The sequence below is a fragment of the Portunus trituberculatus genome, chromosome 2 (assembly GCF_017591435.1).
Source record: "Portunus trituberculatus isolate SZX2019 chromosome 2, ASM1759143v1, whole genome shotgun sequence".
In the NCBI taxonomy this organism is placed as follows: domain Eukaryota; kingdom Metazoa; phylum Arthropoda; class Malacostraca; order Decapoda; family Portunidae; genus Portunus; species Portunus trituberculatus.
The window spans coordinates 12219767-12245155 of record NC_059256.1 but is presented as its reverse complement, the minus strand read 5'-3'; the positions used below and the strand labels follow the sequence as shown (position 1 = coordinate 12245155).

The 25389-nt window shown below is 42.9% G+C and overlaps 1 protein-coding gene across 1 annotated transcript; it reads right to left on the bottom strand.

The window, feature by feature from the left end:
* Nucleotides 1–1612: 1612 nt before the first annotated feature.
* Nucleotides 1613–24480, bottom strand: LOC123506971 (Golgi-specific brefeldin A-resistance guanine nucleotide exchange factor 1-like; the record flags this gene model as incomplete). Its single annotated transcript, XM_045259437.1, is given in 17 exon segments — nt 1613–1883; nt 2056–2190; nt 4157–4241; nt 4494–4701; nt 6107–6272; nt 6891–7001; nt 7721–7960; nt 8843–9037; nt 9884–10134; nt 12285–12525; nt 14128–14330; nt 16485–16635; nt 17369–17863; nt 17865–17954; nt 18062–20999; nt 22442–22714; nt 24305–24480. Coding segments are annotated over 17 exon segments (5973 nt in total), but the record flags the coding sequence as incomplete, so codon positions are not given.
* Nucleotides 24481–25389: the final 909 nt, after the last annotated feature.

The following is a 25389-nucleotide window of genomic DNA, read 5'->3' as shown; positions in this document are numbered from 1 at the left end:
AGAGGGAGAGATGGAGAGAAAAGTGAGAGTGGGTAGGTGACGGATTTGGAGGAAAAAATGTTTAGGATGGAGAGAATTTGATGGAGAGAAGCGTGAGAGGTGTGGGAGAGGGAGGAAGTGAGAGGAGAGATGGAGAGAAAAGTGAGAGTGGGTAGGTGACGGATTTGGAGGAAAAATGTTTAGGATGGAGAGAATTTGATGGAGAGAAGCGTGAGAGGTGTGGGAGAGGAGGAAGTGAGAGGAGAGATGGAGAGAAAGTGAGAGTGGGTAGGTGACGGATTTGGAGGAAAAAATGTTTAGGATGGAGAGAATTTGATGGAGAGAAGCGTGAGAGGGGTGAGAGAGGGAGGAAGTGAGAGGAAGAGATGGAGAGAAAAGTGAGAGTGGGTAGGTGACGGATTTGGAAGAAAAAAAGTTTAGGATGGAGAGAATTTGATGGAGAGAAGCGTGAGAGGGGTGGAGAGGGAGGAAGTGAGAGGAGAGATGGAGAGAAAAGTGAGAGGGGTAGGTGACGGATTTGGAAGAAAAAAAGTTTAGGATGGAGAGAATTTGATGGAGAGAAGCGTGAGAGGGGTGGGAGAGGGAGGAAGTGAGAGGGGTTCCTGCAGCCTTGGTCACATTTTTGAAGGGTGACTCAAGAAAAAAAGGCAGAAAAAGAAAACGGGATTAAAATTTTGGCTCCAGGAATGACTTACTTAGAAATAGCTCTAAAACTATACGGCCTTGTCTCTCACTTCTCTCCCTCTCCCACCCCTCTCACGCTTCTCTCCATCAAATTCTCTCCATCCTAAACTTTTTTTCCTCCAAATCCGTCACCTACCCCCTCTCACTTTTCTCTCCATCTCTCCCTCTCACTTTCTCTCCCTCTAAATGTCCCTACGTGTTTCTACCTTCAATTCTCTTCCTCCTAAACTTTTCCCCACTCCGATCCGTGACCTACCCACTCCCCTCTCTCTCTCACTTTTCTCTCCATCTCTCCCTCTCTCTTCCTCCCTCTCCCACACCTCTAACGCTTCTCCCCACCTCCTCCCCTCCTTCCTAAACTTTTCCCCACTCAGATCCGTGACCTACCCACTCCCCTCTCACTCTCACTTTTCTCTCCATCTCTCCCTCTCACTTTCTCCCTCTCCCACACCTCTCACGCTTCTCTCCATCAAATTCCCTCCATCCTAAACTGTTTTCCCTCCAAATCCGTCACCTACCCACTCCCCTCTCACTCTCACTTTTCTCTCCACCTCTCCCTCTCACTTTTTCTCCCTCTAGATGTCCCTACGTGTTTCTACCTTCAATTCTCTCCATCCTAAACTTTTTCCCACTCCGATCCATCACCTACCCACTCCCCTCTCCCTCTCACTTTTCTCTCCATCTCTCCCTCTCACATCCCTCTCACGCTTCTCTCCATCAAATTCCCTCCATCCTAAACATTTTTTCCTCCAAATCCGTCACCTACCCACTCTCTCTCTCTCTCTCTCTCTCTCTCTCTCTCTCTCTCTCTCTCTCTCTCTGTGTGATAATAAATATAGGATTACATTTTTTCTTTTTAATAATTACACAACATTACAACAATTACATACAGAGAGAGAGAGAGAGAGAGAGAGAGAGAGAGAGAGAGAGAGAGAGAGAGAGAGAGAGAGAGAGAGAGAGAGAAATGACAAATAAATAATAATAATAATAATAATAATAATAATAATAATATATATACAAATAGTAGTAGTAGTAGTAATAATATATGTAGTTCAAACTCTATGTAACTACTAGGCTAATATAATTTGGTATAATATAATCTTTAGTAATTATATACAACAACAATAACAATAATAATAATAATAATAATAATAATAATAATAATAATAATCTTCATCTTGCCTCTAAGTCCCTTCGTCCTGGAAAAAGAGAAAATAAAGTTAGCTCTCTCACTCTCACTATTCTCTCACTTCTCTCCATCTCTTTCTCTCCATCCTAGTCTTTTTTTCTCTCCAATCCGTCACCTACCCACTCCCCTCTCTCTTTCTCTCTCTCTCACTTTTCTCTCCATCTCTCTCACTTTTCTCTCACCGTAAAGACAGGTAGGCTCTGTAGAATAATGGGGAGAGCTGATTGGCTGGCCTGTGGGATGCTGCTCTGTGATTGGCCAGCTGAGATCACCCCCTCCGAAATCCTGCAAGCTGATTGGTTGATTCCTGCTGGAGCCTGTTGTGGGGTATTAAGATTATTTTAGGAGTCAACTTTCTCGCTCTATATCTCTGGTCTCGCTCTATCTCTAACTTTGCCACTTGTCTCAGATTGTAGCCCAACTCTCGCTCTATCTTTCAAGCCTATCCCGCTCGCTCTATCCTCGCTCACTTTCTCACTATCTTTAATTTTCTCTACACATCTCACACAGAAACACTATGAAAAATGTTCACCAACTATTTCCTCGCTCAACTTTCTCGCTCTATATCTCTGGTCTCGCTCTATCTCTAACTTTGTGGCTTGTCTCAGATTGTAGCTCAACTCTCGCTCTATCTTTCAAGCCTATCCAGCTCGCTCTATCGTCGCTCACTTTCTCACTATCTTTAATTATCTCTACACATCTCACACAGAAACACTATGAAAAATGTTCACCAACTACTTCCTCGCTCAACTTTCTCGCTCTATATCTCTGGTCTCGCTCTATCTCTAACTTCGTGGCTTGTGTCAGATTGTAGCCCAACTCTCGCTCTATCTTTCAAGCCTATCCAGCTCGCTCTATCCTAGCTCAATTTCTCACTATCTTTAATTATCTCTACACATCTCACACAGAAACACTATGAAAAATGTTCACCAACTATTTTCTCGCTCAACTTTCTCGTTCTATATCTCTGGTCTCGCTCTATCTCTAACTTCGTGGCTTGTCTCAGATTGTAGCCCAACTCTCGCTCTATCTCTCAAGCCTACCCAGCTCGCTCTATCCTCGCTCACTTTCTCACTATCTTTAATTATCTCTACACATCTCACACAGAAACACTATGAAAAATGTTCACCAACTACTTCCTCGCTCAACTTTCTCGCTCTATATCTCTGGTCTCGCTCTATCTCTAACTTCGTGGCTTGTCTCAGATTGTAGCCCAACTCTCGGTCTATCTTTCAAGCCTACCCAGCTCGCTCTATCCTAGCTCACTTTCTCACTATCTTTAATTATCTCTACACATCTCACACAGAAACACTATGAAAAATGTTCACCAACTATTTCCTCGCTCAACTTTCTCGCTCTATATCTCTGGTCTCGCTCTATCTCTAACTTCGTGGCTTATGTCAGATTATAGCCCAACTCTCGCTCTATCTTTCAAGCCTATCCAGCTCGCTCTACCCTCGCTCACTTTCTCACTATCTTTAATTATCTCTACACATCTCACACAGAAACACTATGAAAAATGTTCACCAACTACTTCCTCGCTCAACTTTCTCGCTCTATATCTCTGGTCTCGCTCTATCTCTAACTTCGTGGCTTATGTCAGATTATAGCCCAACTCTCGCTCTATCTTTCAAGCCTATCCAGCTCGCTCTATCCTAGCTCAATTTCTCACTATCTTTAATTATCTCTACACATCTCACACAGAAACACTATGAAAAATGTTCACCAACTATTTCCTCGCTCAACTTTCTCGCTCTATATCTCTGGTCTCGCTCTATCTCTAACTTTGCCACTTGTCTCAGATTGTAGTGCAACTCTCGCTCTATCTTTCAAGCCTATCCACCTCGCTCTACCCTCGCTCACTTTCTCACTACCTTTAATTATCTCTACACATCTCACACAGAAACACTACGAAAAATGTTCACCAACTACTTCCTCGCTCTATATCTCTGGTCTCGCTCTATCTCTAACTTCGTGGCTTGTCTCAGATTGTAGCCCAACTCTCGCTCTATCTTTCAAGCCTATCCAGCTCGCTCTATCCTCGCTCACTTTCTCACTATCTTTAATTTTCTCTACACATCTCACACAGAAACACTATGAAAAATGTTCACCAACTATTTCCTCGCTCAACTTTCTCGCTCTATATCTCTGGTCTCGCTCTATCTCTAACTTTGCCACTTGTCTCAGATTGTAGTGCAACTCTCACTCTATCTTTCAAGCCTATCCACCTCGCTCTACCCTCGCTCACTTTCTCACTATCTTTAATTTTGTGCACACTTTTACCTGTGGTGGTGGTGGGAGTGGAGGCTGCAGGATAATATTGGTGTTTTCAATGATTTCCGGAAGGTTTTCTAGGCTCAGTGATAATCTGGAAGGGGAAGAATTTGGGGTCACTTTGAGCCTATTTTCCAGCTACCACAATTGAGCTAGGCCTACCAAATTTGGTGTGGTGGTAGGCCTATCATTCGTCTACCAGCCTACCAAAATTCAGCCTTCCAAACCAAACAGAAAACGGAGGAGAATAGAAAACGTAAACTTTTCTCTAAATGTTAAAAAAATTGAGAGAGAGAAAGAGAAAGAGAGAGAGAGAGAGAGAGAGAGAGAGAGAGAGAACTATTACCTGGCTGCCTGTTGTTCTTGAATGGTTGGAGGAACAAACTCTCTCTTCTCCTCCTCCTCCTCCTCCTCCTCCACCTCCTCTTCCTCCTCCTCCTCCTCCTTTTCCTCCTCCTCCTCCTCCTTTTCCTCCATCTTCGTGGTGGTGGTGGTGGTGGTGGTGGTGGTGGTGGCGGTGGTGGTGGTGGTAGTGTCCCAACTGTGTATTTCAGCTGCAAGAGATACATCTGTCTTTTAACCAATATTCTGGCTACCACAATTTGTCTAGGTCTACCAAAATTTATGTGCTGGTAGCCAAGGGGTTCATCTACCAGCCTACCAACATTCAGTCCTCTAGCGTACTCATAAACTGGTTAAAAGTAAACTAATGTAAGATTGTCAACCAAAATTCAGGATGGAAAATATTTTGAGGTTCGATATACTTGTCTTTCAACCAATATTCTGACTACCACAATCAACCCAGCCCTACCAAAATTTGTGTGCAGGTAGCCAAGGGGTGTATCTACCAGCCTACCAAAATTCATCCGGTTGTCATACACACAAAAAAAATGAAAGCAAAAAATGTGAAATCAACCAAAATTTTTAACTTGAAACACACACCTTTGTCTTTCAACCAATATTCTGGCTACCACAATTACCCCAGCCCTACCAAAATTTGTGTGCAGGTAGCCAAGGGGTGTATCTACCAGCCTACCAGAATTCAGCCCGTTGCCATACACACAAAGAAAATGAGAGCAAAAAATGTGAAATCAACCAAAATTTTGAACTTGAAACACACACCTTTGTCTTTCAACCAATATTCTGGCTACCACAATTAACCCAGCCCTACCAAAATTTGTGTGCAGGTAGCCATGGGGTGTATCTACCAACCTACCAAAATTCAGCCGGTTGCCATACACACAAAGAAAATGAGAGCCAAAATTATGAACTCAACCAAAATTTTAAACTTGAAACACACACGCCTGTCTTTCAACCAATATTCTGGCAACCACAATCAACCCAGCCCTACCAAAATTTGTGTGCATGTAGCCAAGGGGTTCATCTACCAGCCTACCAAAATTCAGCCGGTTGTCATACCCACAAAGAAAATGAGAGCCAAAATTATGAAATCAACCAAAATTTTTAACTTGAAACACACACCCCTGTCTTTCAACCAATATTCTGGCTACCACAATTAACCCAGCTCTACCAAAATTTGTATGCAGGTAGCCAAGGGGTGTATCTACCAGACTACCAAAATTCAGCCGGTTGCCATACCCACAAAGAAAATGAGAGCAAAAAATATGAAATCAACCAAAATTTTAAACTTGAAACACACACGCCTGTCTTTCAACCAATATTCTGGCAACCACAATCAACCCAGCCCTACCAAAATTTGTGTGCATGTAGCCAAGGGGTGTATCTACCAGCCTACCAAAATTCAGCTGGTTGCCATACACACAAAGAAAATGAGAGCAAAAAATATGAAATCAACCAAAATTTTAAACGAAACACACCTATGTCTTTCAACCAATATTCTGGCTACCACAATTAACCCAGCCCTACCAAAATTTGTGTGCAGGTAGCCAAGGGGTGTATCTACCAGCCTACCAAAATTCATCCGGTTGCCATACTCACAAGGCGGGTGGGAGCGAAAAACGTTATGGCGAAGAGATGGCAAAAAGGCATCAATTCTGTCCCAGGTGATGGACCACAGTTTAGTAAATCCATCAGCTGTATGGAAAACCTTTGTCGTCTCCATTACTAGAAGCATGTTCTTCAGCATCTCCGGGACAGCTTCTCTCTGCGGAGGGAAATGTTGGTAGTTGTGGTTGCAGTGGTGGTTGGCGTGCGTTTCTCTCCATCCTAAACATTTTTTCTCTCCGATCCGTCGCCTACCCACTCCCTTTTCTCTCACTTTTCTCTCCGTCTCTCACTCTCACTTCTGCCACCTCTCACTGTTCTCTCACTTTTCTCCACCACTTTCTCTCCATCCTAGTCATTTTTCTCTCCGATCTGTCGCCTACCCACTCCCTTTTCTCTCCGTCTCTCCCTCTCACTTCTGCCACCTCTCACTATTCTCTCACTTCTCTCCACCACTTTCTCTCCATCCTAGTCATTTTTCTCTCCGATCCGTCGCCTACCCACTCCCTTTTCACTCACTTTTCTCTCCGTCTCTCACTCTCACTTCTGCCACCTCTCACTGTTCTCTCACTTTCTCCACCACTTTCTCTCCATCCTAGTCATTTTTCTCTCCAATCCGTCACCTACCCACTCCCTTTTCTCTCCGTCTCTCCCTCTCACTTCTGCCACCTCTCACTATTCTCTCACTTCTCTCCACCACTTTCTCTCCATCCTAGTAATTTTTCTCTCCAATCCGTCACCTACCCACTCCCACTACCACTACTACCACAATTCTTACCAAATGGTCCGAGCTGAGAGAGAGATACTTGTCGAGGAACTCCAGGATGGTCAGCCACAGTGCGGTGAATGTTGGTAGTGTTAGTAGTGGTGACAGGTGGCGGAGGTACACCTGGAATAGTGGTAGTTGTGGTAGTTGTGGTAGAATTAACCACAATTTCATGACAAATATTGAGGATAGTGGAAGTAATGCCTACATCTCATAAACTACCACAATTATATACTACAAAATACTGATCTACCACAATTCAGCTACCACAATCCATCTACCACAATTCTATCACTTCCTTAGTTTAGTCACCCAAAATTAACCACAATTCTTACCTACCACAATTTTTAACCTACCACAATTCTTACCTACCACAATTCCTTCCTAGCTACCACAATTTCTTAAAAGAATAATCAAATATCTTAACAAAACAACCACAATTTCTTCACCTACCACAATCCATCAACCACAATTCCTTCCTAACTACCACAACATCAAAAAAGAAATAACAAAATCTTAAAAACCACAATTTCTCACTTACCACAATCCATCCACCACAATTCCTTCCTAACTACCACAATTTCTAAAAATATATACAAAATCTTCAGAAAACAACCACAATTTCTTCACCTACCACAATATAAAAATTCTGAAAACAACCACAATTCGTTCCTAACCACCACAATTCGTTCCTAACTACCACAATTTCTAAAAAAAAATATATATACAAAATTTTCAGAAAACAACCACAATTTCTTCACTTACAATATAAAAAATTCTTAAAAACCACCACAATTCCTTCCTAACCACCACAATTGTTCCTAACCACCACAATCGCTTACCTTGGTGACCAGCGTGGCAGCCCTGAGCCTGGCTTCCTCGAGCGGTGCTGGGGCGAATTGTGGTAGGGAGGGCGATGTTGGTAGGTGTGTGAATTGTGGTAGTGGTGGTGGTAGTATGAGGGCAGACAGCAGTGGAAATAGTACTGTGTGGAAGAGAGCCTCCCACTGGCCGGCCGATAGTAGCAGATAGTCATGAGCCAGTAGGGAACGTTGCAGGGTGGTTAGGGCCTGGCTCCTAACCTGCAGGACAACGCATACATCAAAAAGTGGTCGGAGAGTGGTCGGAGAGTGGTTGGGAAGTGGTCGGAGAGTGGTTGGGAAGTGGTCGGAGAGTGGTTGGGAAGTGGTCGGAGAGTGGTCGGAGAGTGGTCGGAGAGTGGTCGGAGAGTGGTTGGGAAGTGGTCGGAGAGTGGTTGGGAAGTGGTCGGAGAGTGGTTGGGAAGTGGTCGGAGAGTGGTTGGGAAGTGGTCGGAGAGTGGTTGGGAAGTGGTCGGAGAGTGGTTAGGAAGTGGTCGAAGAGTGGTTAGGAAGTGGTCGAAGAGTGGTTAGGAAGTGGTCGGAGAGTGGTTGGGAAGTGGTCGGAGAGTGGTTGGGAAGTGGTCGGAGAGTGGTTGGGAAGTGGTCGGAGAGTGGTTGGGAAGTGGTCAAAGAGTGGTTGGGAAGTGGTCGGAGAGTGGTTGGGAAGTGGTCGGAGAGTGGTTGGGAAGTGGTCGGAGAGTGGTTGGGAAGTGGTCGGAGAGTGGTCAGAGAGTGGTCGAAGAGTGGTTGGGAAGTGGTCGGAGAGTGGTTGGGAAGTGGTCGGAGAGGAGGAGGGAACAATTGACAAGTGGATACCATAAGACAGACAGACAGACAGACAGACAGACAGACAGACAGACAAATAGTCCAAAATTAGTTAGAATAGTCCAAAATTAGTCAGAATAGTCCAAAATTAGTCAAAATAGTCCAAAATTAAGTCAAAATAGTCCAGAAATAATAATAATAATAATAATAATAACAGTAATAATAGTAATAGTAATAATAATAATAATAATAATAATAATAATAATAATAATAATAATAATAATAATAATAATAATAATAATAATAATAATAATAGTAATAATACTAATAGTTACTTACACTTGGCCGATAGTCACAACACATCCGGGCAATTCCTTGTAGCAGTGGGCATATAACTACACTCCAAACAGTGGCAGTAGCAGTGGTAGTAGCAGCAGTAGTAGTAGCAGTAGTAGTAGTAGTAGTAGTAGTGGGATTGTGGGTGTTTGCAAATTGTCCAGCTGTCGTGTGCAGTGTGCCCATCAAGTCGAGAAGCTGGAATAGTAGTAGCAGTGGTAGTTATAGTGGTAGTTATAGTGGTGCCTGTTCGCCCTTTCTCTATCTCCAAGTTAAAGTTTGTGGTCTTTCCTCCATATCTCCCTTCACGTTATACCTCCACTTACCTCCACCTACACAGACCTTCCTCCATGTTTCCTCCACCTTCTCTCCAATTTTGACTATCCTACCTCCCTCCTATCATAGTTAAAATAGTTGTTTTCTGAAATAGTCTCACATCAAAACCTGACATTTTTTCTCATTTTTACCTTCAAAAGTCCACAATCTTTCCTCCATATCTCCCTGAACAAGTTACCTCCACTTACCTCCACCTACACAGACCTTCCTCCATGTTTCCTCCACCTTCTCTCCAATTTTGACTATCCTACCTCCCTCTTATCATAGTTAAAATAGTCGTTTTCTGAAATAGTTTCACATGAAAACCTGACATTTTTTCTCATTTTTACCTCCAAAAGTCCTCAATCTTTCCTCCATATCTCCCTGAACAAGTTACCTCCACTTACCTCCACCTACACAGACCTTCCTCCATGTTTCCTCCACCTCTCTTCCAAGTCTGACTATCCTACCTCCCTCCTATCATAGTTAAAATAGTCGTTTTCTAAGATAGTCTCACATCAAAACCTGACATTTCTTCTCATTTTTCCCTCCAAAAGTCTGCAATCTTTCCTCCATATCTCCCTCCACGTTATACCTCCACTTACCTCCATCTACACAGACCTTCCTCCATGTTTCCTCCACCTTCCCTCCAAGTCTGACTATCCTACCACCCTCCTATCATAGTTAAAATAGTCCATTTGTAAGATAGTCACACACCACGAAACACACCTTCTCGGAGACTTGTTGATAGAGAAGCTGATGGTGGCGATGATGACTACCACCATCACCACCACCACTGCTACCACCACTGCTACCACCACAATCGCTACCACAACTACTGCAATCCTCCTCCTCCTCCTCTTCGCTGCTCTTCTTCTTCTTCTTCTTCTTCTTCAATTGTGGTAGGTTGTGGTGGTGGTGGTGGTGGTGGTGGTGGTGGTGGTGGTGACGCACTTCCGATAGTTGTTGGTTGATGTACCCTGAAATTGTGGTAGTAGTAGTAGTAGTAGTAGTAGTAGTAGTAGTAGTAGTAGTAGTAGTAGCAGCATTTCATGACTAAATTTGACTTAAAATGCCCTAAAATCATGCCAAACTGTCTTAAAATGCCCTCAAAACACACAAAACTGTCTTAAAATGCCCTCAAAACACTCCAAACTGTCTTAAAATGTCCTAAACTGCTTTAAAATGCCCTTATATCATGCCAAACTGTCTTAAAATGCCCTCAAAACACTCCAAACTGTCTTAAAATGTCCTAAACTGCTTTAAAATGCCCTTATATCATGCCAAACTGTCTTAAAATGCCCTCAAAACACTCCAAACTGTCTTAAATGTCCTAAACTGCTTTAAAATGCCCTTATATCATGCCAAACTGTCTTAAAATGCCCTCAAAACACCCCAAACTGTCTTAATATGCCCTCAAAACATCCCAAACTGCATTAAAATGCCCTTAAAACACCCTAAACTGTCTTAAATGCCCTCAAAACACCCTTAACTGTCTTAAATGCCCTTGACACACCCTAAACTATCTTAGATTACCATAAACTGTCTTAAACTGTCCAAAAAATTTTTTAAATATCCTTAAGATACACTAAACTGTCTTAAAATACATAAAAAAAAATTTAAATGGCCTAAAAACATAATTTTTAACTTAAATTGCCCTAAAAATACCCTAAACTGTTTTGAAATTTCTCAAAAATGTCCTAGATTACTAAAAAAGGCCCTAAAAACAGTTAAATGTCTTGAAAACAGCCTAAACTGTTTGAAAATGCCCATAAAGCACCTCAAACTGTCTTCAAATGCAAAACACCCCAAACTGTCTTAAAATGCCCTCAAAACACCCCAAACTGTCTTAAATGCCCTCAAAACACCCCAAACTGCTTAAATGCCTCAAAACACCTTAAAATGCCAAACTGTCTTAAAATGCCCTCAAAACACCCCAAACTGTCTTAAAATGCCCTCAAAACACCCCAAACTGTCTTAAAATGCCCTCAAAACACCCCAAACTGTCTTAAAATGCCCTCAAAACACACAAAACTGTCTTAAAATGTTTTCAAAAACCCCAAACTGTCTTAAAATGCCCAAAACACCCCAAACTGTCTTAAAATGCCTTCAAACACCCCAAACTGTCTTAAAATGCCTCAAAACACCCCAAACTGTCTTAAAATGCCTCAAAACACCCAAACTGTCTTAAAATGCCCTCAAAACACCCCAAACTGTCTTAAAATGCCCTCAAAACACCCCAAACTGTCTTAAAATGCCCTCAAAACACCCCAAACTGTCTTAAAATGCCCTCAAAACACCCCAAACTGTCTTAAAATGCCTCAAAACACGCCAAACTATCTTAAAATGCCCTCAAAACACCCAAACTGTCATAAAATCTCCTCAAAACACCCCAAACTGTCTTAAACTGTCTTAAATGCCCTCAAAACACCCCAAACTGTCTTAAATGCCATCAAACTGTCTTAAATGCCCTCAAAACACCCCAAACTGTCTTAAAATGCCCTCAAAATGCAAAACACCCCAAACTGTCTTAAAATGCCCTCAAAACACCCCAAACTGTCTTAAAATGCCCTCAAAACACCCCAAACTGTCTTAAAATGCCCTCAAAACACCCCAAACTGTCTTAAAATGCCCTCAAAACACGCCAAACTGTCTTAAAATGCCTCAAAACACCCAAACTGTCTTAAAATGCCCTCAAAACACCCCAAACTGTCTTAAAATGCCCTCAAAACACCCTAAACTGTCTTAAAATGCCCTCAAAACACCCCAAACTGTCTTAAAATGCCATAAACTGTCTTAAAATGCCTCAAACACCCAAACTGTCTTAAATGCCCTCAAAACACCAAACTGTCTTAAACCCTCAAACACCCTAAACTGTCTTAAAATGCTCTCAAAACACTCTAAACTGTCTTAAAATGCCCCAAAACACCCCAAACTGTGTTAAAATGGCCTCAAAACACCCCAAACTGCCTCAAAACACCCCAAAACTGTGTTAAAATGGCCTCAAAACACCCCAAACTGCCTCAAAACACCCCAAAACTGTGTTAAAATGGCCTCAAAACACCCCAAACTGCCTCAAAACACCCCCAAACTGTGTTAAACTGGCGGCAAACCACAATTAACCACCTACCACAATTGAGAGCAGCCTCTACCAACATCCTACAACAATTGGCAGCCCCTCCGAGCGTCAGCACCGTTCTGTAGTCCTTAGAGAGGCTGGAAATTAGGACAGTGCCGGCCATGAGTGCTCTGGGGCTGTGGGAAGTTAGGAACACGTTTGGTACTAGGCCCCATTGTGGTGGTGGTGGTGGTGGTGGCGGCTGTGGTGGTGGTGGTGGTTGTGGTAGCTCGACATCTCCCCCTGGGCTGACCTGGGGGGGGGGGAGAGAGAGAGAAGGGTTGTGTGTGTGTGTGTGTGTTTTTAATCTACGTTCCTAACTGCCTCTGTAACTGCTTCCTAATGCCCCTAACTCACCCAAACACCACTACAACACCTATAACTACACCTATAACTACAACTATAACTACAACTATAACTACACCTATAACTACACCTATAACTACACCTATAACTACAACTATAACTACACCTATAACTACAACTATAACTACACCTATAACTACAACTATAACTACACCTATAACTACAACTATAACTACACCTATAACTACAACTATAACTATATAAACTACACTATAACTACAACTATAACTACACCTATAACTACAACTATAACTACAACTATAACTACAACTATAACTACACCTATAACTACACCTATAACTACAACTATAACTACAACTATAACTACAACTATAACTACAACTATAACTACACCTATAACTACACCTATAACTACACCTATAACTACACCTATAACTACACCTATAACTACAACTATAACTACACCTATAACTACAACTATAACTACAACTATAACTACACCTATAACTACACCTATAACTACACCTATAACTACAACTATAACTACACCTATAACTACAACTATAACTACACCTATAACTACACCTATAACTACAACTATAACTACACCTATAACTACAACTATAACTACACCTATAACTACACCTATAACTACACCTATAACTATAACTACAACTATAACTACACCTATAACTACAACTATAACTACACCTATAACTACACCTATAACTACACCTATAACTACAACTATAACTACAACTATAACTACACTACTATAACTACAACTATAACTACAACTATAACTACAACTATAACTACAACTATAACTACAACTATAACTACAACTATAACTACAACTATAACTACAACTATAACTACAACTATAACTACAACTATAACTACAACTATAACTACAACTATAACTACAACTAACTACACTATAACTACAACTATAACTACAACTATAACTACACCTATAACTACAACTATAACTATAACTACTATAACTACACCTATAACTACACCTATAACTACAACTATAACTACAACTATAACTACAATTATAACTACAACTATAACTACACTATAACTACAACTATAACTACACCTATAACTACAACTATAACTACAACTATAACTACAACTATAACTACAATAACTACAACTATAACTACACCTATAACTACACTATAACTACAACTATAACTACACCTATAACTAACTAACTATAACTACTACACCTATAACTACAACTATAACTACAACTATAACTACACCTATAACTACAACTATAACTACAACTATAACTACAACTATAACTACAACTATAACTACACCTATAACTACAACTATAACTACAACTATAACTACACCTATAACTACACCTATAACTACACCTATAACTACACCTATAACTACACCTATAACTACAACTATAACTACACCTAACTACTACACCTATAACTACACTATAACTACAACTATAACTACACCTATAACTACACCTATAACTACAGCTGCTACTTACCAATATCCAGCCGCCATTACTACTATCGGGGCTCTCGGTTCTTGATAGTACACTACTCTGGCTCCCCACACCACCACTGCTACTACCACTGCTACCACTTCCTTCAGACACAAGTAGCAGTGGTGGTGGTGGTGGTGGTACATATTCTTCCGATCCTAACCCAGAGTCGACTGTTCCTTCACTGTCCGAGCTTGGAGACACACCTGAAATAGTAGTAGTAGTAGTAGTAGTAGTAGTAGTAGTAGTAGTAGTAGTGGTGGTGGTGGTGGTGGTGGAGATATGGAGGAAAGATTGCAAATTTTCGAAGGTTAAAATAAGAAAATGATCTGGTTTTGATTTTATACTATTTTAGAAATGTACTATTTTGACTATGATAGGAGGGAGGTAGGATAGTCAGAATTGGAGGGAAGATGGAGGAAACATGGAGGAAGGTCTGTGTAGGTGGAGGTAAGTGGAGGTAACTTGTGGAGGGAGATATGGAGGAAAGATTGCAGACTTTGAGGTAAAAATAAGAAAAAAAAGTTGGGTTTTTGTATTTGACTATCTTAGAAATGTACTATTTTAACTATGATAAGAGGGTGGTAGGATAGTCAGAATTGGAGGGAAGATGGAGGAAACATGGAGGAAGGTCTGTGTAGGTGGAGGTAAGTGGAGGTAACTTGTGGAGGGAGATATGGAGGAAAGATTGCAGACTTTCAGAGGTAAAAATAAGAAATATTGTCAGGTTTTGATGTAAGACTATCTTAATAATGTACTATTTTGACTATGATAGGAGGGAGGTAGGACAGTCAAAATTGGAGGGAAGATGGAGGAAACATGGAGGAAGGTCTGTGTAGGTGGAGGTAAGTGGAGGTAACTTGTGGAGGGAGATATGGAGGAAAGATTGCAGACTTTCAGAGGTAAAAATAAGAAAAAAAAGTTGGGTTTTTGTATTTGACTATCTTAGAAATGTACTATTTTAACTATGATAGGAGGCTATGATAGGAGGGAGGTAGGACAGTCAAAATTGGAGAGAAGATGGAGGAAACATGGAGGAAGGTCTGTGTAGGTGGAGGTAAGTGGAGGTAACTTGTGGAGGGAGATATGGAGGAAAGATTGCAGACTTTGAGAGGAAAAAATGAAAAATTGTCAGGTTTTGTATTTGACTATCTTAAAAATGTACTATTTTAACTATGATAGGAGGGAGGTAGGACAGTCAAAATTGGAGAGAAGGTGGAGGAAACATGGAGGAAAGTCTGTCTAGGTGGAGGAGAGTGGAGGTAACTTGTGGAGGGAGATATGGAGGAAAGATTGCAGACTTTGAGAGGAAAAAATGATAAAAAATTCAGGTTTTTGTATTTGACTATCTTAAAAATGTACTATTTTAACTATGATAGGAGGGAGGTAGGACAGTCAAAATTGGAGAGAAGGTGGAGGAAACATGGAGGAAAGTCTGTGTAGGTGGAGGTAAGTGGAGGAGATATGTGGAGGAGATATGGAGGAAAGACTGCAGACTTTTTTCAAAGGAGTGAAAATACTATAAAATGATGTAACTGGTTTCGATAGGATAGTAGGCTGTCAGGATATCTGAGTGACTGTGAGACTATCATGCCCACAGTAACTAGTCTTTTCTCAAATAGTCTCATAAGGATAAGGAAAGTCTGCAATCTTTCCTCCATATGACCTATCAACAGTGAGTGTGAAACTATCTGACTATCCTACCACCCTCCTATCAGTCAAAATAGTACTTTTCTCAAATAGTCTCATATCAAAACCTGACAATTTTTCTCATTTTTACCTCCGAAAGTCTGCAATCTTTCCTCCATATCTCCCTCCACGTTATACCTCCACTTACCTCCACCTACACAGACCTTCCTCCATGTTTCCTCCACCTTCTCTCCAAGTCTGACTATCCTACCACCCTCCTATCATAGTTAAAATAGTACTTTTCTTAAACAGTCTATCAAAACCACACAATTTTTCTCATTTTTACCTCCGAAAGTCTGCAATCTTTCCTCCATATCTCCCTCCACATGACAACTCCACTTACCTCCACCTACACAGACCTTTCTCCATGTTTCCTCCACCTTTCCTCCAAGTCTGACTATCCTATCACCTTCCTATCATAATTAAAATAGTACTTCTCTCAAATAGTCTCATATCAAAACCTGACTATTTTTCTCATTTTTACATCCGAAAGTCCGCAATCTTTCCTCCATATCTCCCTCCACATGTTTCCTCCACTTACCTCCACCTACACAGACCTTCCTCCATGTTTCCTCCACCTTCCCTCCAAGTTTGACTATCCTACCACCCTCCTATCCTAGTTAAAATAGTACTTTTCTTAAACAGTCTATCAAAACAACAATTTCACTTACCTCCTCCTCCTCCTCCTCCTCCTCCTCCTCCTCCTCCTCCTCCTCCTCCTCCTCCTTGTGGCTTGACCCCAGCAGCAGCATAAGCCACTATTGCAAAGACCGTCTTCCATTCCTCCTCCGAGCGAATGTTCTCCACACTTGCCAGCAGTATCTGTAGTAGTAGTAGTAGTAGTAGTAGTAGTAGTAGTAGTATATTGAGTGTTTATATGAATGAGAGAGGAGAGAGAGTAGTAGTAGTAGTAGCAGTAGTAGTAGTAGTAGTAGTAGTAGTAGCAGTAGTAGTAGTAGTAGTAGTAGTATAAGAAGAAGAAGAAGAAGAAGAAGAAGAAGAAGAAGAAGAAGAAGAAGAAGAAGAAGAAGAGAAGAGGAGGAGGAGGAGGAAGAGGAGGAGGAGAGGAGAGGAGGAGGAGTAGGAGTATAGTAGTAGTAGTAGTAGTAGTAGTAGTAGTAGTAGTAGTAGTAGTAGTAGTAGTAGAAAGATTGTTGTAGTAGTAGTAGTAGTAGTAGTAGTAGTAGTAGTAGTAGTAGTAGTAGTAGTAGCATCAAAAAGAAGTAAACATCAAAAAATTACTATTTGACTATTCTGTGACTACTGGATGACTATTCTTGACTACTGACTGACTAGCAAAGAACTACTATGACTATTCCATGACTATTTTGACTAGCAGTACCAAAATGGTCATTAGAAAACACTGAAAACTATCTCAATGACTATTTTGAACAAATTATACTATTTTCTGACTATCCGATGACTATCTTAACTATCCCTTGACTATTCCACCTTTCACTCATTACAAAAAACACTACAAACTATCCCAACGACTATTTTGAACTACCTGACTATCCGATGACTATCCCTTGACTATCCCTTGACTATCCCTCACCTCCTTCAGGCCGTGGAGGATCTGGCAGGCAACTCTCCGCATCAGTTTTGGTCGAATAGTCAGAAACCAGCGGAGACTATCCAATGACGACCACTCGGACCACTCTCGCCGCAATAGTACACCTGATAGTCGCAACACACAAACGCACACACGCTCGAAGGCGAAAATAGTCTCAATAGTCTGCGTGTGCACAAATATTGCGTACATGGATTCGCGCACACAGGAGAATAGTTTGTGTGCGCGATCCTTGTTGGCAGATAGTATGTTGGTGACAAACTCAAGAAGGAAGGCTTGTGTGTGCGCGTCCATGTGCGCGTTCTGGCCGTCCATGTGCGCGTGGGCCAGAAACGCACACAAGGCCTCGGTCAGTGTGTGTGTGCGTAAATACACACTCTCAGTCACCAGCCGTTCAATCTTACACTCGCGCACACAGGCACTAGCGCACATGGCCGCCTCTGTGTGTGTGCGTCTGTGTGCGCGTCTGTGGTGGCTCGACTAGGGCTATGTAGGAATACAGCGACGATAGTAGACTATTTTCCGACTTGGCTGGGGTGGTGGTGGTGGTGGTCGTCGGTAGTAGCGAGATCTGAAAATAGTAGTAGTAGTAGTAGTAGTAGTAGAAGAATTATCGCAAAACTCACTTAAAACGTACACAAATTCCTGACTATCCACGACTATTTTGACTATCCGTACCTTCCCATCCGGCTGCAGATAGTCGACCGCATCCGTGAGACCACTGGGCAGTAGTCGAGCCTTGAATAGTCCAACCAGAACCTCGATGACATTCCTCCAGCCGTCACGCATACTATCGCCATAATCGACTATCAGGTCAAATAGTTCCGACAGGGCCAGCTGCGCCTTGACACTGCCCCCGAAACTAACAGCTAGGGCCTCCGGATAGTCAGGCGTCATAGTCAGAGTAGTGAACTTGGCCAGGGTGACTATCAGATTGTCAAAAACATCCGTCATACAAAATCTTGCGGATATCGACGCAATCCGACGATATCCGGACAGAATAGTGTGAATGGTCGTACTATCCGAGGTCTTATCGAACACGTACGACAGAGCAGCGATAGTCGGACCCCAGGATAGTTGGAATAGTTCACGGTCCATGGCGTCCGTCCCGTTCGACAGCTGATACCCGGATTGGTCAATTTCCGAACGGTTGACGGTTTTTCGCCACAGATAGTCGTCCCGTACTGCTCCGCTCTGCTCCGACGGAAGGATAAACTCTTCCGACTTGACAGCATTGAAGATCTCCTCCAGCATATCCTGGTTGAAATCCTTGCCACTGTCGACGCCTCGTAAATTATTCTGAAACTGCTGTAACGTCATCGGAAGGGACTGTTTCTTGGCGTTTGGGTTGTGCTGGTCCACGTTCAGTATTATAACAGCGTACGAGAGAGTGAACGCGCTGTCCGGGGAGGCAAAAGGGCTGTTATTTTGGCTGAACCAGATCAGAGAGAAGTGTTCCATAATTAGAGAGATGAGTGGTGCTTCTCCTGGCAGTCGGAAAGTCTCTAAAAAGGTTCGTAAGGCTTCGTCAATGCGTAACCCAGTGAAATTGAAGGTCTGGATGTACGCTGTTAAGATCTCAATGTTCTTCTTGGCGGAGAGATAGTTCCCCAGCTGTTTCTTACACAGCGTTGGGTTCTCGCGTAGAAATTCAGCGATATTTTGAGGTTTTTCCGAAATGGCTTTCTGTTCGATGAGATATTTGATTCCCTTCTCTGGTTTCACACTGTTGAATAAGTCCGTTCCGTGTGCGATGATTCCTTTACGCTTCTTCCTCTTCACCAGCTCATCGACCTTCAGCTCCGTAGAATTGCTCAGCTTAGCGCGAATTTGGAGTTTTGGCGGGCGAACACACACGCAAACGGCCTCATTTTCAACAATTTCCATCTTGTTTTCCTCCGTTTTTCTCTCATTTCCGGACTCCTTTCTATGTCCACGTTCGTCGATTTCCGCCAGCAGGCCTATGAGAGCGTCCAGGCACAGGAGATTGGTAGGCAGCTGCCCCTGGAGTGGGAAAACTTGCTTGGACAGTGCCTTTATCGCCTCCTCCAGCAAATTCACAGAGTACAGATCGCAGTCAAAATTTACATACGTCTCCGTCACAAAACCATCGATTCTCCACAAATTGACGAGAGTTTGGAGTGCCAGTTCGCGGTGCTGGCAGGTGACATGTCCGCCCTCCGCCGAGACAGTCTCAATCAGCCTCTCCACGATCCGCTCCACCTGAAATTTAAGGTGTATGCGAAACGACTCACACAGAATACCACAAACTCTCAACGCGCAGATGTAAACGTGTATCTTAGCTTTACCACTTTTTACGTCGATAAGCTGGAGTAGATTCCTGCATAGGTGGTCCCTCAATAGGCCTATAAGCCCCTGGGATGTGCCTATATGCTCCACTGCCATTTCTAGGCCTACAGTCAGCAGTTTTAGGCCTACAATCACCATATTAGGTGTGTTTTGGCCAGAGTCCACAGCAGTCAAGGAAATGAGAAATCGAGTCAGTTCTCGGAGGCATGGCAGGCCGTAGGGGTGCACTACAGTCGATTTGGAGCCAGTGCATTGTGGGTCTGCCTCTCCGCCACCCTTCTGCTCCTCCGGTGTGAATTTGACACCCTGTGAGTTTACGTACGGGTCGTTTTGTCCGAACTTTGCTTTATGAACGGGGTTTTCAATGTCGGAGCTGGTTCTCGGGGAATCTTCATCTTGATCTTGCTGTTTGCTTGTTCCTTCTTTGTCTTCTTCTTCTCTTCCTCCTCCTCCTTCTTCCTCCTCTTCTTCTCCTCCTCCTCCTCCTCCTCCTCCTCCTCCTGCTTCTTCCTCCTCCATACTATCCGCCAGAATAGTACTAGCGATAGTTAAGGAGGCAGACTGGACACTACTACTACTGCCATCCAGAGTTATAGCAGTAGTAGTAGCAGCAGTAGTGGTAGTAGTAGTATCTTGACTATCCACACTATTCAGGCTACTATCCATGTCTAGGTGCGTGGATAGTTGACTATTCGCCGTGTCTGGACTATCCGGGGTGAGCGTGGTAGTAGTTGGAATAGTAGTAGTAGTAGTAGCAGTAGTAGTGGTTGTGGTGAGCTGATCCTCATCCTGATCTTGCTGCTTGTATGACTCTCCAACGGACTGATCTTGTTCCTGCTTGTATGGTACACTTTTTTGCTCGTAACTCTGGACCGGGTCGACCGATTGGGACGAGACCGGTACATGACCTGTCGCGACCCCTTCCGCACCCTCCGACACTGACCTGACCTCCTGCGTGACCTCCTTCCCTGATTTCTGAGCGATACCGTCACCAAGAGACACATTTCCATCACAAACCCCAGATGTAACTTCACTATTTTGCTCGTAACTCTGCAACGAGTCGACGGATCGCGACGAAACTGGCGGGTGACCTGTGGCGACCTCTTCCGCACCACCCGACCCGTTCTTGACCTCCTGCGTGACCCCTTTCCTTGATTTTCCAGCTCTCATCTTCAGTTTTCTTTGGTTGCTATTGTCATCCAGAGCATAGAGAGGCAGTCGAGAGAACACTAGAGTAACCATCTGCCGCAGTGCCTCCTCGGTGCAACAGCGCAGTAAGTCACTCAAACGGGTCTCAAAGCAGATCCTTGGGGGGGGGAGAGAGGGAGGAGGGGGTTAGAATGCTAAAAATAATCGTGTAGTAAAAATATGCTTAAAATTCCGTTAAAATGTGCCAAATAAGCTTAAATTCCCTTAAAACTTGTCAAAGAGTTTTAAAAGTCCATTCAGATATGATAAACAGCCTTAAAATATGACAAACTGTCTTGAAATGCCCTTAAAACTTCCTATACAGTCTTAGAACTTGCTAAAAAGCCTTAAAACAGCCTTAAAACATGCAAAACACCCTTAAAACACTTCAAACACCCTTAAAAATTGCCAAAAAGCCTTAAAACTGATCCAAGAGAGAGAGAGAGAATAGTCAAAAACCCTTTAAAATTCCCTTAAGGATAGTCAAAATTGGAGGGAAGGTGGAGGAAACATGGAGGAAGGTCTGTGTAGGTGGAGGTAAGTGGAGGTAACTTGTGGAGGGAGATATGGAGGAAAGATTGCAGACTTTTGGAGGTAAAAATGTGAAAAATTGTCAGTTTTGGTGTGAGACTATCTTAGAAAACAACTATTTTGACTATCAAGGAAGGGAGGTAGGATAGTCAGACTTGGAAGAGAGGTGGAGGAAACATGGAGGAAGGTCTGTGTAGGTGGAGGTAAATGGAGGTAACTTGTGGAGGGAGATATGGAGGAAAGATTGCAGACTTTCGGAGGTAAAAATGTGAAAAATTGTCGAGTTTTGGTGTGAGACTATCTTAGAAAACGACTATTTTGACTATGATAGGAGAGAGGTAGGATAGTCAGACTTGGAGGAAAGGTGGAGGAAACATGGAGGAAGGTCTGTGTAGGTGGAGGTAAGTGGAGGTAACCCGTGGAGGGAGATATGGAGGAAAGATTGCAGACTTTCTGAGCACACCGAACAAATAAGAGGGTCAGCACAGCACAGCAATCAAGTAAAACAGCACAAACAACAGCAACACAGAGAGAGAAACAGCAACAAAACAGCAGCAGATACAAGAACACACCAAAAATACATTAAAACAACACAAAAACAGCACAAAATATAACAAAACAGCATTAAACAGCATAAAAACAGCAAAACACAGCATAACAACCCCAAAACAGCAAAAACAGCATAAAAACAGCAAAATAACCTTTAAAACAGCAACAAACACCCTTAAAACAGCATTAAATATCATAAAACATATCAAATTCCCTCAAAACAGCAAAAACAGCCTTAAAACAGCATAACACCCCCAAAACAGCCTTAAAACAGCATAACCCCAAAACAGCCTTAAAACAGCACAACAATCCCAAAACAGCCTTAAAACAGCATAATAATCCCAAAACAGCCTTAAAACAGCATAAAAATCCCAAAACAGCATTATAATCCCAAAAACAGCCTTAACACAGCATTATAATCTCAAAAACAGCCTTAAAACAGCATAACACTCCCCAAAACAGCGTTAACACAGCACTCACCTGAACGCAGAATTGAGAATCTCGCAGATGCTGTCATTACTGAGCAGCGAGCCAGCCCTGGACAGCACCAGAGCTCGCAGCACCCACAGTATTCCGAACAGCACAGCCTCGTCTGCTGCGGCCTCTGTGCCAACAAACCGCGCCCTCGTCACAGCAGCCGAGATCGCTTCAGCCGCTGCAGAGATGTGGTGGTGGTGGTGGTGGTGGTGCTGTGGCTGTGGCTGTGGCTGTGGTGGTGGTGGTGGTGGGTCTAACAGCCCATAGCCCAGCATTCTGTGGGAGAGAGAGTTCAATTGTCTTAAAATGTCCTAAAATTGCTTAAAATATCCTACACACTTGTCCTGAAACTGTTCAATATTTCCCTCCACAAGTTACCTCCACTTACCTCCACCTACACAGACTTTCCTCCATGTTTCCTCCACCTCTCCTCCAATTGTGACCATCCTACCTCCCTCCTATCATAGTCAAAATAGTCATTTTCTAAGATAGTCTCACACCAAAATCCGACAATTTTTCACATTTTCCCCTCCAAAAGTCTGCAATCTTTCCTCCATATCTCTCTCCACAAGTTACCTCCACTTATCTCCACCTACACAGACTTTCCTCCATGTTTCCTCCACCTCTCCTCCAATTCTGACTATCCTACCTCCCTTCCTTGATAGTTAAAATAGTCATTTTCTAAGATAGTCTCATATCAAAACCTGACAATTTTTCACATTTTTACCTCCAAAAGCCTGCAATCTTTCCTCCATATCTCCCTCCACAAGTTACCTCCACTTACCCAGACTTTCCTCTATGTTTCCTCCACCTTCTCTCCAATTCTGACTATCCTACCTCCCTCCTATCATAGTCAAAATAGTCATTTTCTAAGATAGTCTCACACCAATATCGACAATTTTCCACATTTTTCTCTCCGAAAGCCTGCAATCTTTCCTCCATATCTCCCTCCACAAGTTACCTCCACTTACCTCCACCTACACAGACTTTCCTCTATGTTTCCTCCACCTCTCCTCCAATTGTGACCATCCTGTCTCCCTTCCTTGATAGTTAAAATAGTCATTTTCTAAGATAGTCTCACTTTAAAACCTGACAATTTTTTCTAATTTTTCCCTCCAAAAGTCTGCAGTCTTTCCTACATATCTCCCTCCACAAGTTACCTCCACTTATCTCCACCTACACAAACTTTCCTCTATGTTTCCTCCACCTTCTCTCCAATTCTGACTATCCTTCCTCCCTCCTATCATAGTCAAAATAGTAATTTTCTAAGATAGTCTCACACCAAAATCTGACAATTTTCCACATTTTTCCCTCCAAAAGTCTGCAATCTTTCCTCCATATCTCCCTCCACGTTGTACCTCCACTTACCTCCACTTACACAGACTTTGCTCTATGTTTCCTCCACCTTCTCTCCAATTCTGACTATCCTATCTCCCTCCTATCAGTCAAAATAGTCATTTTCTAAGATAGTCTCACACCAATATCGACAATTTTCCACATTTTTCTCTCCGAAAGCCTGCAATTTTTCCTCCATATCTCCCTCCACAAGTTACCTCCACTTACCTCCACCTACACAGACTTTCCTCTATGTTTCCTCCACCTCTCCTCCAATTGTGACCATCCTGTCTCCCTTCCTTGATAGTTAAAATAGTCATTTTCTAAGATAGTCTCACTTTAAAACCTGACAATTTTTCTAATTTTTCCCTCCAAAAGTCTGCAATCTTTCCTCCATATCTCCCTCCACATTGTACCTCCACTTACCTCCACCTACACAAACTTTCCTCCATGTTTCCTCCACCTCCACCTCCCTCCTTACCTCTTAACAGCCTGAAAACAGCCAGAAAACAGCCTCAAACAGCGCCTTACCTATTCACAGCATTGAGAGCGTCCCTGGTAATTGGCCCAGTCGTGTCCTCTGACCTAATGACAGCCAGGAAGGGCTCGAACAGCTCTATGGGGGCAGGGGGGAGCTGTGCCCCCCTCCCACTCCTGACAGCTGCTGGTACAACCCCTCCAGCTGTCTGGTTAGTGGGTCCACACTCTCAGGGCCCTGCACCAGGAGGAGGAGGAGGAGGAGGAGGAGGAGGAGGAGGAGGAGGAGGAGGAGGAGGAGGAGGAGGAGGAGGAGGAGGAGGAAAACATCAATAATAATAATAATAATAATAATAATAATAACAACAACAACAACTCTCTCTCTCTCTCTCTCTCTCTCTCTCTCTCTCTCTCTCTCTCTCCCTTCTCTCCCTGACTTTCTCTCCATCCTAAACATTTTTTCTCTCCAATCCGTCACCCACCCACTCCCCTCTTCCTCTCACTTTTCTCTCCATCTCTCCCTCTCACTTTCCCTCCCTCTAAATGTCCCTACGTGTTTCTCTCCACAATTCTCTCCATCCTAAACATTTTTTCTCTCCAATCCGTCACCTACCCACTCCCCTCTCACTCTCTCTCTCCCTCTCCCTCTCTCTCACCTGTGCACTGGTCCACCTGCTTCCTTTCTTCATGGTAATTAGCAGGTGTGTGATTTCTCCTTGAACTATTCGACCATATATAATTGTAGGGGAGGAGGGGGGAGGGACACACCAGGAGGAGGAGGAGGAGGAGGAGGAGGAGGAGGAAGAGGAGGAGGAGGAGGAGTGTCTTCCTGTTCTTCCTCTCTTGTTTCATCTTCTGCTTGTTTGAGAGGGTCCATTATGTGTGTGTGTCTGTCTGTGTGTGTGTCGACTCTTAAGGAGCAGTTAGGGTGGTGGTAGCAGTTAGGGTGGTGGTAGCAGTGGTGGTAGCAGTGGTGGTGGTGGTAGCAGTGGTGGTGGTGGTGGTGGTGCTGCACATCTGAAAGAATAATATTTGAAACTATGAACATTGACTGCCTGACTGACTGACTTTTTGAGTGAGATAGTCAGACAAATTTAAAGATAGTGAGAAAACGAGCGGGAGTATCACAGATTGCTTAG